Raw genomic sequence first — 15,075 nt, forward strand, 5'->3', positions numbered from 1 at the left:
AGACAGAAGCTGTTGTAAAATAAGTAGAATAAAGTCCTGACCATATAATGCTTAAAAAAGTTTATAAGTCAGACAGAGGAAGGCAAATCCAATATGATTTTTTATATGTAGAATCTAAAACTAGAAAGACAACAGAAGAAAACAAAGCTAATTGGTGGGGGCAGTGGGAGAAATAGGCGAACTGTTTTCGTCTGTTTAAATAAATTAAATTGAAAAATAGTTTCTGTCTTTCATAAAGAGCTATTAACCTCCACAGACTCCTTTAGACTTGTATCTCTTTTTTAACATTTTGAGAAATAGCATTATTGGGGAATGAGCATCGGCTTTTGAGCTAACCAGATCCAGGTTTGAGTCCCAGTTCTATCATTTGTTGGCTGTGTTGCTTAGGCAAGTTACCTAGTTTGTCTGAGTCCCAGATTCCTGATCTATAAAGTGGAGAATGAGATAGTTTCATGAAGGTTTGTTGTGAGGATTAGCTGAGAGAACTCTAAATCTCTGATCATAATGTTCATCAGGTAAACACACTTACCAAGTTCTAGTTCATTATTATAAAACAAGTTATTAAGCTGAAAACAGTATGGGCACTATCTACAGTTTGGAGATTATATATAAAAGGTATATAGACTTTATCAGTGAAATAGGTGTATGTTTATAGATGCATGAATAAAACAATTTTATTTAACTAAACAAATATTCTTTGTTTTAAAATTCATTTACTAACTTGAATATGCAAAGCACAGGCAACAAAAGAATACAGTAAATTGGATATCACCAAATTAAAACTTTCTTGCATCTATCAAAGACAGTAGGACACTAACAACAGATTGAAAACGCAATCCACAGAATGGAAGAAAATACTTGCAAAGCATATATCTGACAAGGGATTAATATCCAGAATATATAAAGAACTCCTATAACTTAATGACAGCAACAAAAGCCAATTCAAAAATGGGCAAATAGGCATTTCTTCAGATGCCAACAAGCGCATAAAAAGATGCTTACCATTATTTTCACCAGGGAAGTGCAAATCAAACCCATAATGAGATACCACTTCACACCCATTAGGATGGCTGTTATTTAAAAAAAGAAGGAAAAGAGCAAGTGTTGATATGAATGTGGAGAAATTGGAACCCCTGTGCAATGCAGGAATATAAAATGGTAGAGCTGCTGTGGAAAACAGCGTGGTGTTCCTCAAGAAATTAAATATAGGATTACCATATGATCCAGCAATTTCACTTCTGGAAGTATAGAAACAAAGTAATTGAAAGCAGGGACTTGTCCAGATACTTGCACACCAATGTTCATAGCAGCGTTTTTTTTTTTTTTTTGAGAGCCAAGAAGTGGAAGCAACCCAATGTCCATCAACTGAGGAAAAGATGAACAAAATGTGGCATATGGCAGATCTATGCCTGCATGTTCATTGTAATATTATTTCTACTAGCCAAGACATGGAAACAACCTAAGTGTCCTTAAACAGATGAGTAAACATAAAATTGAATATTAATCAGCCTTAAAAGGGAAGGAAATTCTGATACATTTTACAACACAAATGAACCTTGAAGACATTATGGTAAGTGAAATGAGCCAGACACAAACGGACAAATATTGTGCAATTCAGTTTACATGAGGTACCTGGAGTGAGCAAATTCATAGGGACAGAAGGTAGAATGGTCAGTGCCAGAGTCTGGGGGTGGGGTGGGGAGGATGGGGAGTTATTGTTTTAGGGATAGTTTTGAGGAAGATGAAAAAGTTCTGGAGAAGGATGATGGTGATTGGTGCACAACAATGTGAATGTACTTAATACCACTGAATCGTACACCCAAAACTGGTTAAAATGGTAACGTTTACATTATGTATATTTTGCCACAATAAAATAAAAAAAATCACTTACTGAGGGGCTTCTGGGTGGCTCAGTCAGTTAAGCATCTGACTCTTGATTTCAGCTCAGATCAAGATCTCACGGTTTTTGGGATGGAGCCCCATGTCGGGCTCTACGCTGACAGCACAGAGCCTGCTTGAGATTCTCTCTCTCTCTCTCTCTCTCTCTCTCTCTCTCTCTTTCTTTCTTTCTGCCCCTCCCCCACATTCTCTCTATCTCTCTGTCTCTCTGTCTGTCTCTCTCTATTTTCCTCTCAAAATAAATAAACTTAAAAAAAAGAAAAACAAAAATCATGTACTGAGGAAATTCTAGGAAGATGGAGGCTACAAGGCATCTTTGGACCCAACTCCATCCAAACTGCTTTTCTGGAATAGAGTGAGCAAATTTATGAAGTCTGCAGGGTACGTTTAGGTATTCTTCCAGGATACCCAGGGAATGAAAGGTGTAGGTTCCATTTTTGTGGTATCAGAAGAACTAGCATCAGGAGAAGCCTTGCCCTTCTGGAAGGTTGGCTCATTTCGGACGAGGAGGGGACCCGGCCAGCCCAGTAAGTGTCTGCAGAAAGGGGCTGCTTGCTTGCTGTGTGTCTATGGGAAGTCATTATGCTAACAACAGCGTTTCAGTTTCAGTTCATTAGAAAAGGACTTATTTACCAAATACTGTTAGTAAATAGTAGATTCTACATTTGGAAAAACATTGATGTTTCTCTCCCTCAAAGTTCTAAAGATTAAAAATTTAAATTAAGAAGCTGCTAAACTAGAACATGTAAGAATATAACTACGTAATTTGGAGGACATAGGAGACTGTTTAAGCAAATTAGGAAACTCAGAGGCCAAGCAGGAAATGATACATATCTGACTACATACATATCTGACTACTTTTACTATGGTAAAAGATGCCATAAGTGAAGTCAAATGTCAAAGAATAGACTACCAAAAACAATTTGCTATTCATGAGCAACAAAAGATTAATATCACTTTTACCCGGAGAGCTGCTATTTCTTAATAAGGAAAACAAATTAAACATCCTAATAAAGTAGATAACTTGCAGAAGAGAAATTATACCTGGCTGATAAACATAGGAGAAGATGGCCAGCTTTAGAAATGGTCTGGAAAATATAACTTACAATAACCTTAAGAGTCCATGTTTCCCCATCACATTGAGTCAGTACTAGTGAGGATATGGGGAAACAGGCATGTTCAAACGATGCTGCTGGCAACATGAATTCCTGTTATGTAATTGTGATAGAATCTGGCAATATCTTTTTTTTTTTTTTTGAGTTGTTTTTTTTAAGATTATTTATTTTGTGTGTCTGAGAGAGAGAGAGAGCACGTGCAAACATAAGTGCGGGAGGGGCAGAGAGAGAGGGAGAGAGAGAATCCAAGCAGGCTCTGTGCAGTCAACACAGAGCCCAATGTGGGTCTCAAACCCACGAACTGTGAGATCATGACCTGAGCCGAAATTGAGAGGCAGATGCTTAACTGACTGAGCCACCCAGATGCCCTGACTCTGGCAACATCTTAAAATTTAAAACGTACCTGCTCTTTGGCTCAATATTCTCACTTTTTGGAATTCATGCCATTGAAACAAACCCCTAGGAAATAAATATAGGTATAGGCCTATTTATTACGGCATGAAGTAAAGTGGCAGAAAAACTGGAAAAACTTGAATGTGTATCAATAGGGCATTGTTAAATAAATTATGGCACATGTATACATCTAATATGCAGATAATTTTAATAAAAGGATGTTAGATACCCATGTATTGACCTGGAGGCCAAGATTTATTGGTAATGTTTAGAAGTAGTAGATTGTTAAATATATTCGGTGTGATTCCATTTTAGTGAAAAAGAAGAAAGACAAAACACTACTCTGTGATCTATGTGTATTTGAGAAAGCTGTGTGTGTTAACACTGGCTTCTCACAGATTGCACTGCAGGGGAGGGTTTATGCTTTTCATTTTGCATCTCTTTACCACTTTGATTTCTCACAACAGAGAATAACTACAAAATTATAATTTAAAAAATATAAAGTCAACAGTTGAGGGAAAATCAATTGGATTTAAGTTTTATTCAATATGTTCAGCTTTATCCTGTTTCTCAGAGTTGACATGAAAGTGTGACTTGTGAGAAGCGGGGTTCAACCTACAGGAAACATTCAGAGCTAAGATAAGGAAAACTAAAATTTCTATGCAAGCAACATGAATCACATAAGACATAATGGGGAGAGATTTATTTCAGAACCTAAATGCCTAATGTCAGTTAAAAATATACCTAAGATCCGGGGGGCACCTGGGTGGCTCAGTTAGTTAAGCATCTGACTTTGGCTCAGGTCATGATCTCACAGTTCGTGAAATTGAGCCCCGGGTTGGCCTCTGTGCTGACAGCTCAGAGCCTAGAGCCTGCTTTGGATTCTATGCCTCCCTCTCTCTCTGATCCCCCCCCACCACTCGTGCTCTGTCTCTGTCTCTCAAAAATAAAACACTTAAAAACATGTTTTAAATGTATGTATACATATATATATGTACGTATATATATACATGTACACATATGTATACACATGTATATGTATATATACATATATATATATGTACACACACACACACACATACCTGAGATCCTATTGATTAAGGTTTTGTTTGAGTCAATGTTTAATTCAACCATTCACATTAGAATTCACTAATAGTTCCTTTTCATGGCACAAGGTAAGTGGTTGTTTCTAATTACACATTCTAAGTGTAATCTTACTTTCTTCTCAGGAGACTATTTGGCAGCAATTGAAGAGAAAAACAAAGCTACGTTTCTACGTGCATATGTGAACTGGAGAAGTAAAAGGACTGAAAACTGTCGTGTGTGTATCCGAATGGTGGGACATAAAGTGGAGGCACCCTTCAGCGACACCTTCAGAGACCAGATGTCTATTATTGAAATGCCGCTTTCTGAGGCCCCCTTGTGCATTTCCTGTTGCCCGGTGAAAGGAGACCTTCTTGTTGGTTGCACAAATAAGTTAGTCTTATTTAGTTTGAAGTATCAGATCATTAGTGAAGAATTCTCAATATTAGACTTTGAACGGTCTTTAAGTATACACATAGATAATATCGTTCCTGTTGAAATTTCATTTTGTGTTGGATATGTTGCTCTCATGTCAGACTTGGAAGTCTTAATCGTGAAACTGGAGTCAGACCCTAAAACTGGAGAGAGTGTTAACTACCAGCCACTTAAGATCAACAATCCAATGAAACGGACAGAAGGTAAATGAATTTAGCTTGCTTTCTTATTTTAGGTGTAGAGAAAACCCTTCTGGTAATATCTGAAGGGCTCTAGTATATATATATATATATATATATATATATATATATATATACCACCAAGCCACATTATTTATAGATTCAGTTATTCCTAATACATGGGATTTTGGTTTATGATCTGGCTGTCCATATCTTCCTCCATAGCATGTCAGTGTGTTTCAGCATATACCTGTCAATAGAAATAATGGAAGAGCTGAGGAGGAGTTTCTAGTCCCAGGTCTCATACTTACAAGTTGAATGGCCTTGGGTTAGGAATACCATCTCTGAGTTTCAATTTCCTCATGTATAAGATTGGGATGATAATATCCTGTTGTACTTTATCAGTTGTGAGGAATACATGAGGAAATGTTAGGCTTCTCAAAACCATAGTGCCTTGTAAACATACGAGATGTCCGTATGTATAAATAAATAAAGTTACTGTATGTCTATTTAATTGATATGAGGATGTTGTGAAATTTAATTTTCACTCATGTAGTACTTGGAGTTATTAAACTCTTTTCTTAAATTTTATTTTTTAAGGCATCAGTAATGAAACTTTGCAGCTTGACTCAGATGATTTTGTTATCTGTCAAAAGCCCGTGGAACTTCTTGGTGAAAAAAGTAGCCAGTCTGGAGTATCTGTTACACTGGAGTCAACTGGATTAGATGATAAAACCATAAAATATTACCACATTCAGCACCTGCTTTATAAGTATTAGAAAGCTTTTTATTCACCAGCATTTAATATGTATTTACATGCTTAGAAGTACATGGAAATTAGATCTCTCCTTCTTTCTCTCTTTTTTTAAACTCACAGACGTTTTGCTCCTGATATTTCATCCCTTGTCTTATCTGATGACATCAAGTTGCACTCACTTCAGCTGCTACCCATTTACCAAACAGGTAAGTATGTCAGTGCAATGGTCTAATGAGGTGAAAAGGCTCTGGGCTGGGAGGAAAGACTGCTGCGGGTATTAGGTTCTTCTACTGAGTTTCCCTGGGACCTTACACAAGTTCTTTAGCAAATAACGCTAAGGAGTGCTCCTGTGAGCACTGAAAAGGGAAGTTGTATCTGGTAGGAGAAGCCATGGAGAAGACGTGACAGACAAAAGCCGTTTCTGTTTTTGAAATGATTACTTGGCCCAAAAAGGGAAATTGGAGCCTTTTTATAGCCGGGGTTTAGCTGAGTTTTAGCTGGGTATTTGGCGGAGCTTCTTAGGATGGCTTTATGAACAAGGTGGAAAATGTGGACCGAATGGAAATTCATTCAGAGTAGTGGTTTTCAGCCTTGCTGCACATGGGGTTTGCTTGGATGCTTTTAAGAATACTGATGCCCAGGCTCCACATGCTGGAGATTCTGACTTAATTGGTCAACTATGGTACCTGGGCATCAGTAGTTTTCAAAAGCTCCCGGGAACCTAATGGGCAGCCAAGACTGAGAATTGCCATTGGGTTTTGTGCTTAGTTCTTGCCTGCTTAACATCTTTAGATCTTGCCTAGAGAACGAACAACATAAATATTATTCTGATTAAACGTGTTCATAACCTTCCTTTAGTTTTTTCTTTCTTTTAGTAAACATGTATTGACTACCTACTGTGTTGGGTATTGGGCTGAGTACTAGGGAACAGTAACGAACAGTACTAGGCAAAGTACTTGCACTCGTGGAGCTTATTGTCTTGGGAGTGGGGGGAAGCAAATGTTAACTGAATAATCACAAAAAGGAGTATACAGTTACACACTGAAATGAATGCTCTGTGGGAAAAGAACCCTGCCTTGAGAGCCTATAATAAAGATATTAATCTCATCTAGGGGTCAGGGAAGGCTTCCTGAGAAAGAGGATCTGAAGAATGAATCAAGACTGATTTGGGGATAGGGTTGGTGCAGAGGAAGCAACAAAGGTGTTGTGGTAGAGGGAAAATCTTATATTTGAGGAACTGAGAGAAGCAAGGGAGGAGAGCAAGGGAGAGGGGGTTGTTAGACAAAGCTGGAGACCAGACAGGGCCCATAGCCTTGCTAGAGGGTCAACTTCTCCCTTTTCCTCTCTTTTCTTTGCAGTCGATTTAGCAAGAAGTTGGATTAATACCACAGAATTTCCCATAATCTGAATTTTGCTGATTGACTCCCCACAGTGTCATTTAACATGTTCCTGTATCTCCTATATTTCCTTGTGATTTGGTAGTTAGATATAAAACTATACTGTTCAGTATGGTAGCTGTTAGCCACCTGCTGCTGTTGGGCACTGAAATGTGACTATTCTAAATTGAGATATAGTGTTAGGTGTAAAATTCATGCCATATCTTGAAGACTTAGTACAGAAATATATATATATATAATATCTCATTGATTTTTTTTGTTGACTACTCATTGAAACGGTAATATGGATATGATGGGTGAATACAATATATTATTAAAATTTTGCCTGTTTATTTTTACTTTTTAAAATGTGATTACTAGAAAACTTTAAATTACATATGTGGCTCATGTTATATTTCTTTTGACAATGCTGGTCTAGACCTAGTCTTGATTAGATGATGATGATGGTGATGTTTATGAAGATGATGATCGGGTAGCACAAGTCATGTTGACTTCTGTTGGAAGGTACCTGGTATCTGATTGACTCTTTTTGTGATGTTAATAGCACTGATGACTATTACCTAGATCTGTTGATTTATTAGGGGTTGCAAAATGGTGATATTTTAATTCTATCACTCCCTCTTCATTTCTTACTGGCATTCCCTAAACAACTCTTTAGTTATCCACTGATAGACTTTTTTACTTAGAAAAGTGAAGATATTGATTCCCTTTATTTACTGGTTTCTTGGTATTTCTCCCCCATTTTTTTCATGCAGGTTCTCCTACTTCTGATAGAAAAAAATTGTCTCAGGAAAAAGAATTGCTGAGTCTCTTTTGTTTTTTCTCATTACCTCATGTGGGCTATCTCTACATGGTTGTCAAATCTGTTGAATTAATGTCAGTTTACCAGTATCCTGAGAAGTCTCAGCAGGCAGTGCTCACGCCACAATTTTTGCATGTCATTACAAGGTATGTTACAGTGTTACTTGCTAGCCTTGGAGTCACTTACTCTTCTGTAAATTCCTGACATGCTTCCTAAATCTTTAAATGGGCATTGTGTGAAATTATATATAGTACTATAAATTAATGATGTGTCTCTGTCTTTTGATGGCCCATATCTACATTTTCAATGCCAGATATTTAGATTCTGGTTTTGCCTTTGTTTTATTTTCTTAGATTGGCTAGGGGTCTTTGTAAGGAAGTATACAGTTCATTCTGAGGAAATATTTTCATAGAGAATTTCGATGAAAAGTCAGTGGAGCCAGTCAGGACATCTCTAGATTTCTTTTTAGATTTCCTAATTTTTTTTCTCTGCTGTCATATTCTTTCTGTATGAGTTGAGTTATCTCATAATGGCTTAGAACTGTGAAGGAGCTAGAAAGGCTACCTGATTCCACCCTCTGATTAGTACAAATAGGGAAATAATCCAGAGGTTGGGATGGACAAGGACATTTGGCTAATTGGTAGCAGATGCCTTTTGAGTTGCCTTACCCTAATATGATGGCATGTAACCTGGGTTCCTGAGCAGGATTTTTGTCTCATTTCTTTTAATCTCAGCAGTAACTGGTGCTTTTGGTTCTATTTCCTGTTTTTTGAGCTTAGATTATGTGCAAGCCACTGCATTGGGCCCTCTGGCCAAGCAACTGTGAATAAGGTACAGCATTTGCCTTCTAAAGCAATAGCATGGGAGAAGGCCAGAGACACATACATGGGGCACAAATACTAGGGGATTTGTGAAAAATATTTTAAGCCTTTGTGAAAGTGATGTAGGTACTGGAAGGAGGGAAATTACTTCTGGCTGAGTCATACCGAAAGTTTTTTGTGTTTGAAGTGAGAGAAGCTAGTTGGAATTTGACAGACGTAGATTAGAAGAGAAAGGCATTCTAGATAGAGGGAAGACTATAAACAAAGGCTACGTCTAGTTTTGCGGGAGCATCCACTAATTAATTGCATAGGACAGTGATTTTTAATTATTTTTTCAACTGAGTGGTGGTATCAGTAGTCACAGGAAGTATATTCTGACAGCATAGAACTCACCTGGAGATTCTGCTACTCACCCGTATTGTGGTTGCTGCCTTCTCCTCCCGTTGTCTGGTGTAAGGAGAAATGCTGTTGTGTGCTTCCTAAGTGAACATCCTGGAGGTAGCTAGTCTCCATTTCCAACGTGTTGTGCATAGTGATGTCCTTTAACTGTGAAGAAGCTGAAATGCAGAGAAGTGTTACAAATAATGCTTGAGAGAGAGCTCAGGGGTTTGAAAATTAAGGACATTTTTTTAGGGTTTTGATCAAGAAAGTGATATAGTAAGAGCATTGTTTTAGGAAAATTAGTGGTGGCTGTTATGGGGGATGGATTGAACATAGATGAATCAGCTATTGAAATGGTTCAGGCAGGATAATGAGGGGCTGTATTTGGGCAGGGCAATAGCAGTGAGAGGACAAGGAAGAATGGATGGGAGAGGCCTTGGCGAGAGAATGACAAGACTTGGTGTCTGATGGGATGGTGGGAATGGAGAGCCATGGAAAACCCCGCCAGAGTCTGCTTTTATGAAAGAATGGAGGCTGGTGTAAGGTGGGGCAAAAGAGAAGCTTAATTTAGGCATTTGAGTTGGAGGCACTTAGGGAATATTAAGGGGAAATGTTAAGTAGGCTTTTGGACACAGGACCGAAGATTAGAAAAGAGAGGAAAATGTATGTTTTATTACCATCAAAAAAGAGCTGATTATCAAAGCAGTGAGCATGGCCCCCAAGAGTGTGTAGAAGAGAAAAGTAGTTGGAAAACTAAACTCTGGTGAAGGTCATGCTTAGAAAGTGAGAGAAGGAATAGAAGGATCTTCAAGGATGCAAAAGAACCTAGGAAACAATACCATCTTAGAAACTAAAGAAAAACTAGAGGGAGAAAGAAGAAATAAAATATTAATTTTTGTCCCAAAATATTGATACAAAAACACTATCATCTTTATCTGATTATGTAGATGTAAAGTCATACTTAACCAAACTGAGCCAGCCAGGTGCCCCTAAATTCACATTAGGTGCCCCTAAATAGGATCCCCACACCTATTTTTAAAATCCTATATTGTTGAACTCATTTTTACATACTGCTTTATCCAATAGGTATGTATTTTAGAAATATCTTGACCCATAAGTTTGTCTTGAAAAGTTTCTTGAAGACTGGTATATTTAAAAAAAAAAAGCAATAGAAATTTTTTTTAAAAGAACCTAAGAACATGGGGTGCCTGGTAGCTCAGTTGGTTAAGCATTCAACTTTGGCTCAGGTCATGAACTTGCCATTGGTGAGTTCGAGCCTGATGTCGGGCTCTGTGCTGACAGCTCAGAGCATGGAGTTGCTGCGGATTCTGTATCTCCCTCTCTCTCTGCTTCTTCCCAACTCGTGCTCTGTCTCTCTCTTTCACAAATAAATAAACAGTAAAAAAAATTTAAAAAAAAGTAACTAAGAACAATAAAATCATGTAAAATGTCATCCTTATATAAATGGGAAAGCCCCTCCACCCCCCCCCCCATCCTACTCCTCAAAGTCAACCATGTCAACAACTGGTGTATATTCATCCAACTTAAAAAAAAAAAAAACAGTACGTTTAGTACTATGATTTGGTTTTTATGGAAGTGGATCATATGATGTCCACCATGCAGCACCTTGCTGCTTCACTTAGGAGCATACCCTGGATGTCTTTCCGTAACAACACTCTTCAGTTCACTTCATTCTTCTCTTCTGCTGCTTAGTATTCCAACAATAGCCAATAGCGGGATTACTGTAGGTGGAGGTGAGTCAGAGGACCAGCCCTTTTAATTTCTGGACCCTAACAGCCATTTATCTTTATGGTTGTAGCTACTCTCACCTGTCATTCTGGCCCTACCACAGGTGCTTGTTTGCTTCTCACTGTCTCAAAATCCTCTCTAATTCATTTTACTTCCTGGTGCTAACTCCCTATTCCTGATTTCTAAGTGGTGGTGCTACTGTTCCAGCTATTGTCATGACTCCAGAGTTCATGTCCTAGAACTTTGTGGAAATAGAGATGGCAGTGGCCTGAGGCTGTAGTGGAAGCCCCCCCCCCACACCCAAAAAAGAGGGAGAGTGCCCTGACTGATGTACAGTCTCCCAACTGTGAAAATGTCAGAAATGCCTTCCATATTGAAGAAGTATTTCTTCTATTATAAGAACAATGCTAGGTTTGCTTTAGTGCTTAATTTTTTATTTCAACACAGTTCATTTTTAATTCTCCTACTTTTTAATTTGTTTCTAAAAATTATTTCTGTGAACTCACTACAAGATGGGTTTTGTAGCAGGGCGCCTGGGTGGCTCAGTTGGTTAAGCATCCAACTTCAGCTCAGGTTATGATCTCATGGTTCATGAGTTTGAGCCCCTTTTCAGGCTCTGTGCTGACAGCTCAGAGCCTGAAGCCTGCTTTGGATTCTGTGTCTCCCTCTCTCTCTGCCCCTTCCCCACTCATGCTCTGTCTGTCTCTCTCTCAAAAATAAATAAATTTTTTAAAGAGACTATAAAATAGGGGTTTTGTAGCAGTTTCTAAGTGAACTCTTAACATTTTTTAATGTCAGTATCGGAGGGTTGACTTACCAGTCACCAGGCATCTATTATGTGCTGACTGTGGGGTCCCTGGGTCGTTTTACTGTGCAGAAGCAGCCTGGGCTTGTGGAAAGAACTAGAGGAGTGTGAGGAGCAGGGAGAACTGGGATCTAATTTGGCTCTGTCCTTCAGAGATGTCTTGGACCAGTCATGAACCTTCCATGCCTTCATCTTTAAAACAAGCTCCTGGAGTGATTAATTCCAAAGATTCCCTCAGAGAGTCTATGACTTTCAGTTCTACCATTGGATATGTATTTGCATAATCTAAGTGTGTTGTATAGCCCAATCCAGGCTCAATTTCATCCTGAGATGAGTAGGATAGAGGTAGTAGTCAGGACACTGGAGTTCTAATTTTGGCTTTGATAGTCATCTCTTTGTACCTTGGGCAGATCCTGAGGGCATGATTTTTTTCTGTAAAATGAGATATTGAGCCAGATCCATGGTTCTTAACTAGGAGCGCACAGCAGAGCCATACATGGAGCTTTGTAGATATGTACATGTTTAGATTCAGCTCTTAGAGATTATGATTTCTAGATGAGAGGTGGGAACCAGTTGTATATTTTTAAAAGCACTCAACGGTATTCTGAGGTTCTTAAGAAGTAGATTAATAATCAGGTTTGCCGAACACTTGAGCCTTCCCTCACCCTCACTGTTGCTCTGTTCGCCTCTGTGATATCTTCCAAAGTACGGGCACGTTGGTTATTGGACTCTGCTTTGCTCAGTGGTGTCTCTCCTCTTCCTTAGCAACAACCTGCAGTGTTTCACAGTGCGGTGCAGTGCGGCGGCAGCTCGTGAGGAAGACCCATACGTGGATACCACCCTGAAGGTTAGAATTGGTTTATGACCACAGCAAAACCTGAAGGTCAAAAAGGAATATATAAATCTTTGCAGATTTGCTCTTGGGTCAAAGTCAGTGAACATCCGAGGTCTTAAGCTACTTTTGCACATCAAATAATAAGCATTTTGTGATTCATGGTTTAAATGGCAGTTTTTGAGATTACTTTGAAAACATTTCCTCGGAATTTAGGTATAGCGCATAGTTTTTAAAGTTGGGTAAAGAACATGTATCGTGTAACTTCAGAGATAGTACTTCACAACTATGGTATACTACAATTTTATTCTTCCGTAATGGAAATATTGGTGGCAGTCGTACATAGCTATTAACAAAACAGTACAGGAATCAGTGTGTTTCAGAACACAAATGCATGAAAATGACTTACTTACACTGTTATCAGATATGCCTATAATGTAATTATGTAGTCTTAATCTAAGAGTTAATAGATATGCTAGATCATTAACCTCATTTTTAGTGAGAAGTAATATGCTTAGTCTCTGAAAAGGTCTTTTTAGTGAGAAGTAATATGCTTAGTCTCTGAAAAGGTCTTGACTACAAAATAAATGTAGGCAGTTTTACGATAAAATTCTACATTTTCTTTTTTTCCCCCCCAAGTTTATTGATTTATTTTGAGAGAGAGGGAGTGGGGGAGGAGCAGAGAGAGAGAGAGGGAGGGAGAGGACCTCAAGCAGGCTCCATGCTGTCAGCGCAGAGCCTGAGGTGGGGCTTGATCTCATGAACCGTGAGATCATGACCTGAGCCAAGATCAAGAGTCAGACGCTTAACCAACTGAGCCACCCAGGTGCCCCCAAGTTCTATATTTTCTGACCTTGAATTTCTGTTGTCAGAAATATACTGATCATTTGTGTGATATCGTCACATTCTCTTTCACCTGAGGTATAAGGTACTTGAATGGATGTTTGTTATGAAGCTACATGCTTCAGGAAACCCCCAAATTATGATGGCTTATATTTCATAAGTCAGTTTATGTCTATCTGGCACCTGGAACACCTTTTCCTGGAAAAATAAGTATTCAGTCATGATGGTTATGTTGACAAGCCAGCACTTTGTAGCGCTTAATGTGTCTGAGGTTCTCTACTCCTATCACTGTCTCCCAAATTCTGATTTGTGGTAGCGTTTTATATGATCTGAGTTCTCAGTAACTCTTTCACGCCATGGCCTGCCTGTAGCTTTCTGCTGCTGACCAGGCATGCTACCTCCCTTCAGCCTCTTAAGAAACCAGAATCACAGCTTTCCCATGCCTTTCTGCCTGTGTTTAAGATACACACATAGCCTTTTTAAGAGCGTGTTTTAGAAGTAAAGTTTATTTCCCTAGTAAAAATGGAAAGCCAACAGATTCTTTGTCCCATTCTACTTCTCCCCACACCTTGCTTTGCTTTTTTGTTTTCTGTTTTTCGAACTTCAGAAAGACATAGGCTTACATAGGTGGTGATGCTGGAGTGAGGGGTACATAATAGATTGAGGTAGGATCAATCTGCACTTGAAATTAAATCATGTTCCAGGTCTTCTCAGAGTCTCCTAAAACGATAGGGAAGGAACAAGGAAGAGAAGGAGGGAGATAAGAAGAGGGATGGGCGGGGGCGCCTGGATGGCTCAGTTGGTTAAGCATCCGACTCTTGATTTTGGCTCAGGTCATGATGTCACAGTTCCTGAGTTTGAGCCCAGCATCTGGCTCTGTGCTGACAGCACAGAACCTGCTTGGGATTCTCTCTTTCCTTCTCTGTCTGCCCCTCCCCCTCTCGACTTGCTTTCTCTTTCTCTTTCTCAAAATAAATAAATAAGTGATTTTAATAAAAAAGAAGAGAAACAGGCAGCTAGCTGGTTGGGGATGTTGCCCTTGAGGCCAGGCCTCTTGAAGGTGGCAGAGGGAAGGACAGTGATTATTGCACCCCGTGGCTCCCCCCTTCCTGCGACACTACCATTCTGAGATCATAGATACCACCTGAAAGAGCACACACTCTTGCTAACTCAGACTTAGGGATCTCTGGTGTCTGGGAAAGATTTCACAACCTCAGAATCTGGTCCAAAGTGTACATCTTACCTCCCTTTCCTCTGAGATTCCTGCTCCTCAGCACTAGCTAAGGCCATCTTATCTATTCTTAGGAGTGAAAAAATAGATGGAGGTGTTTCCGAATCACTTTGTACAAAAGGACAATGAAAATGAGCTCAGAATCAAAACAGTGTTAATGCAAGAGAGAGCACAGGTCTGGCAGCATCATTTTCTGAGCTCACAGAAGGAGCTCTTTTATTAGCTCATCCATTCTACTTGAACTAATGTTCCCTTACAGTGACAGGAGCCTTGTGGCTCCTGGTCCAGGATTTCCTCCAGTTTACCTGACACACCAGCCTGTCATCCATTCCAGGCAATGTTCACACCTAAGG

At 39.1% G+C, this 15,075-nt stretch overlaps 1 protein-coding gene and 1 pseudogene across 1 annotated transcript in view; one reads left to right on the forward strand and one right to left on the reverse strand.

Moving 5' to 3' along the window:
- LOC115523590 overlaps positions 1 to 12,586 on the reverse strand; it is a 36,951-nt pseudogene extending 24,365 nt beyond the window's left edge.
- The window catches only part of HPS3 (HPS3 biogenesis of lysosomal organelles complex 2 subunit 1), a 38,348-nt gene that overhangs the window by 3,351 nt on the left and 19,922 nt on the right, over positions 1 to 15,075 (forward strand). The window contains 5 exon segments of the mRNA XM_030329730.1: positions 4,637 to 5,128; positions 5,705 to 5,876; positions 5,982 to 6,067; positions 8,014 to 8,206; positions 12,582 to 12,663. Coding sequence (XP_030185590.1) covers positions 4,637 to 5,128; positions 5,705 to 5,876; positions 5,982 to 6,067; positions 8,014 to 8,206; positions 12,582 to 12,663 — 1,025 coding nt within the window.

The sequence above is a fragment of the Lynx canadensis genome, chromosome C2, assembly GCF_007474595.2.
Source record: "Lynx canadensis isolate LIC74 chromosome C2, mLynCan4.pri.v2, whole genome shotgun sequence".
Classification (NCBI taxonomy): domain Eukaryota; kingdom Metazoa; phylum Chordata; class Mammalia; order Carnivora; family Felidae; genus Lynx; species Lynx canadensis.